This window comes from Habropoda laboriosa, unplaced genomic scaffold, assembly GCF_001263275.1.
Source record: "Habropoda laboriosa isolate 0110345459 unplaced genomic scaffold, ASM126327v1 scaffold42, whole genome shotgun sequence".
NCBI lineage: Eukaryota > Metazoa > Arthropoda > Insecta > Hymenoptera > Apidae > Habropoda > Habropoda laboriosa.
The window spans coordinates 1,465,731-1,469,910 of NW_017100181.1; the positions used below are offsets into that span (position 1 = coordinate 1,465,731).

The 4,180-nt window shown below is 29.3% G+C and overlaps 1 protein-coding gene across 1 annotated transcript in view; it reads left to right on the forward strand.

The window, feature by feature from the left end:
• The first annotated feature begins 3,046 nt into the window (after positions 1-3,046).
• Positions 3,047-4,180, forward strand: part of LOC108579099 (activating molecule in BECN1-regulated autophagy protein 1-like) — a 3,572-nt gene continuing 2,438 nt past the window's right edge. Inside the window, exons 1-4 of the mRNA XM_017942541.1 lie at positions 3,047-3,223; positions 3,290-3,348; positions 3,448-3,631; positions 3,970-4,142. Of these exons, the coding sequence (XP_017798030.1) occupies positions 3,047-3,223; positions 3,290-3,348; positions 3,448-3,631; positions 3,970-4,142 (593 nt within the window). The remainder of the gene's footprint in view (positions 3,224-3,289; positions 3,349-3,447; positions 3,632-3,969; positions 4,143-4,180) is intronic.

Here is a 4,180-nt window from a genome sequence, read left to right on the forward strand (position 1 = left end):
TCCATACCATTTTTAAATATTTATTTCATTAATATGCTCGAAATAGCTACCTCTAACCTGAAAAATTTTAGACTTGTTGAAAGATATCAACTATTGTATACAAAGAGTTAAGCACAATCAATATACCAGCTTTATTGGGGTACAAAAATAGTTATAATTTGGGAGTAACGTTCGAATAGGGTTATATATTTATATAAACTTTCTCATGTTTTTATGTTCTTCATCAATCACTGAAGCGGATTCCATATGATATGAAATCCTTATTTGCTATGTGGATATAATTAATAAATTCAAATAAATACAATAAACCTTAAATATAAAATAGACTCATATTTCAAATAATTCATCAACAGCTTGAATAATTTGGTTACAACAGAATTAGTCTGATAAACAAACGCTTCGCGAGTTTAGATCCGAAATATTTTAGATTCAAACCGCTTCAAATGTTAGTTTATTAATATATGGACCTGACCGATTTTTCTTTCAATTTCGTTTCATTTTCACATTATTTATGAATGAATTTTATGATTTACGTATAGTCATGAATGACTACAGTTTTGATCCGTAATAAGCAACTCGCTCGGAACCAGCCAGTTAGTTATTACGGATCGGGTAAGTATGCTATTCAACTTCACTTTGTTCTCGAAAGGGACGAGAGAACGCGGAGAACGAACGAGAGGCTCGAGATATGTGTAACACACTATAGCTAATACTAGAGTGAGAATGCATTATGTATACATATTCTATTCATCTTCTACTAAACGACGTCACTGTTCATTCGATCGGAAAAATTTATGGCTTCTCGCTTTCATGGACCTCTCACTCGGCGGCCGACTTTAAATAAAGAAGAGAAGATAGCGAGTTCCTTATTGCGGATCAAGATTGTACTACTAAATATTCTTGTCACGTCCCCAACCCTAAGGCAAGTACATATATACATAGTAAGAAACAGGAGATAATCTTGTGCCTTATCTCCGGTGTACTAGCTGTGCATTACTTAGAGCGGAAACATGCAAAGAATCACTCGCTAGACTAAACATTAAAACTGACGCAGACGATCCCTGCTTCAAACTCTGAGACTGTTAGAATTTGAAATAGTATATATAAAGATGAAGACTGGAACGAGCACTTAGAGAAGAATGGAAAGAGATAGTGAGACATCTGGTGACTACCGCCAAAACCAATCAGTTGTTTTAGGGAATTTACGGAATTTGGGAAAACATAAGTATTGCTTGAGTCAGTGCGCCCGGGACATATAAGCATACTTTCGACTTTGTCGAATCTCTAGAACTAACTATATAAACGCACAGAGGTGGTAGGCCTATGTGGAATGGCGTGCGATTTCTATGAAACGCCATTCCATATCGTACGTATCGTATGCCATTTCACATAGGACCACTATCGCTGTGTGTTGGGTTAGTTCTAGGGATTTGGCAAAGATCGATGCACTCAGAGTACTTACATTTTGAAACTAATGACTGCCATATTTTAAGTTTTGAATGTAGGAAGAAAAAATTATTTAACGACTTGGATAATTTAATTAGCCATACAAAAAATTTAAGCCTAAATCTGGATCTAGTAAATTAATTAAACAATTGTTTTTCTCCTTACAAGTACATGTAATATAGCAAAGTAAATACTTTATGATCGCATAATTGAAGAAGATTAAGTTTTTATTTCAAAAATAGAAACATCATCTCGTGTACATGTTGATTCTGGTTCAATAAGAACAGTGTGCAGGATATGTCAAGAATAAGCGGGATAAAGCATCTGCGAATGACTCTCGTCCTATCTGTTCAACAGATATATCAGCGTTTGGGAACGATAAGGAATGAGTTATTTTTTAATAAGAACAAACGTTTGAATATATTTTGTTATATTTTTGCCGCAGTATTACCCATAAATTAGCAAAATTTTTTTGACGATACGAAGCTTCAACATACACTCTTTATAATTACACGTAATTTAAATCACTTAAATTTGCAAATCAAAATGTTGGTAAAAAGTCTGTTTTTTTATAACACGAATTAATTTAACAACAAATAACATATTACTTTGTATTAAATTTACTGAAAGCAACAGGTGATTCAGGTTAAATACAATTAAAAATAGTTCAAACATAATTCATGTAAGTTTGAATTAAATTTTATTAAGATAACTTTGCTATTTAATTAAAAATTTTCTTATAAAAATACAATGAAAATATAAAAGGTAAAATTTTCTTGGTAAAATAATTCATTCCACAAGTTTCTTATCAATCTCTTTACCTTGAGTAAAAGATCATTTTGTAGAGTAAGTGAAATAAATCTTGAAAATAATTTTGTAATATCATTATATTGCAGAAAAATGTTTATATATTCAGAAAATATTCTATATAAAAAATAATTTTAATCAATAGTGTGCAGAGAATACAAAAAAATTGTTTAATATATTTTATTTTTATTATAGTTTTTACAGATCAATCTTCATACCTAAATCAATATAAATTTGAAAAATGAATCTTGATCTTGAACTTAGAGGTTAAATTTTTGTTTTATTTATATATATTTGCCTTAAAAACAAGAAAAATAAGTTGAAAGGATCTATATAACACATTATATATTTCTTTAACAGAAATTATAAGTTATAACTTTTAGTGCTGATTTTAATATGTAGGACTGTTCTTATTGGCAAAAAGCCTTTTCATAGTACCTTGTAGTGTATTTTTACCTATGTGTTTAACTTATAGAACTATATTATCATTAGTTATGAATTGTAACATGTGTTCTTGTTGAATATCTGAAGAATACAAAATGGAAACCTTAAATGGATGTCTAATGTTATGTTTATGGTGTATGTACACACATAAAAATGTATTAAATAACTTTGAAGTTGATTTTAAATTTGATGTTTTAAATAAATTTTAAACATAGATTTAGTTGTGAAAGATGATGTCAATTTTTGTTATACTTAACACATTCTGTATATTAATATTTATTAAAAGAAGTTTAATTTCCACTTGTTTAATTCTAATAATTTTTATGAATGTTACAGGATATTTTGCTAAATGGGGAAAGTCAAGAAGAGACAAGAATTGCTTCATTGCAATCAGTCTCAAAATATATTGCGAGACTTAATGCTGCGAGATTTTGGATTTTTATATTACAATTGTTATAAAACCAATACACGTGAACTAGAATCAATAGCTGAAACAAACTTAATAGTGAAAAAACATGAAGAATTGGTAGTTATATCATACCTTATAAATTAAATAAAGATGAACAGTTTTATAACTTCTAATTTTTTGTAGGAATATGATCTGCCAGGAATTCCTAAAGCAACATTTTTAATGGTGTTTAGTCCTGATGGGTAAGAAATAAATTAATTTTATAGAATATTGTTTAGTTGCAACTAAGTTCCACTAAATAATTATATGTTACAAAATTAACTTATGACATTACATTTTAGTACCAAAATGGCATCAGCACATGGGAACCACAGTGTCTATATTACTGAAGTTGCAACTGGAAAAAACATTAAAATTCTTTCTGGTCACCCACGTACTCCATGGTGTATTGCATTTCATCCCTCCTCTAGTCAGATATTAGCTTCTGGTTGTCTTGGTGGTCAAGTTCGTGTCTGGGATTTAACTGTAAGTAATTTTGTATAATAATAAAAATTATACTGGTATTTTGAAGTTGTGATATTCTTCAAAATGTTTTTTGTAATCAACTTTTATGTAAAAGAACTCATTTTTAGTTATCAGATAATCATTAAGTAATAACTATGTTGTTAAATGTATTATCATTTACACATTTCTGTTTGCTCTATATAAACAACTATTGTGTAGAAGTAAAACCAAAGAAACAGTAACTATTACAAAGTTTTTCCATCTTGTCATGTTTAAAAAAATGGAATAAAAACAAGTATATAAAAGCACATATAAATTGATAGAGTGGCTTTTGTTTATAATGTATTTGGTCGATACAGGATAGTAGTAAGGTTTGGAATGCTGAAAGTCAGACAGTTATAGCTTCTCTTGCCTTTCACCCATCTGAAAAGTTACTCGTTATAGCAACAAACAATGAAATACACTTTTGGGATTGGAGTCAATCTGAACCTTTTGCAGTAATAACTACTAAGAGTGATAAAGTAAAAGTAAGGTGAGTTTTACTATTTTATATATTATATAATAAATCTT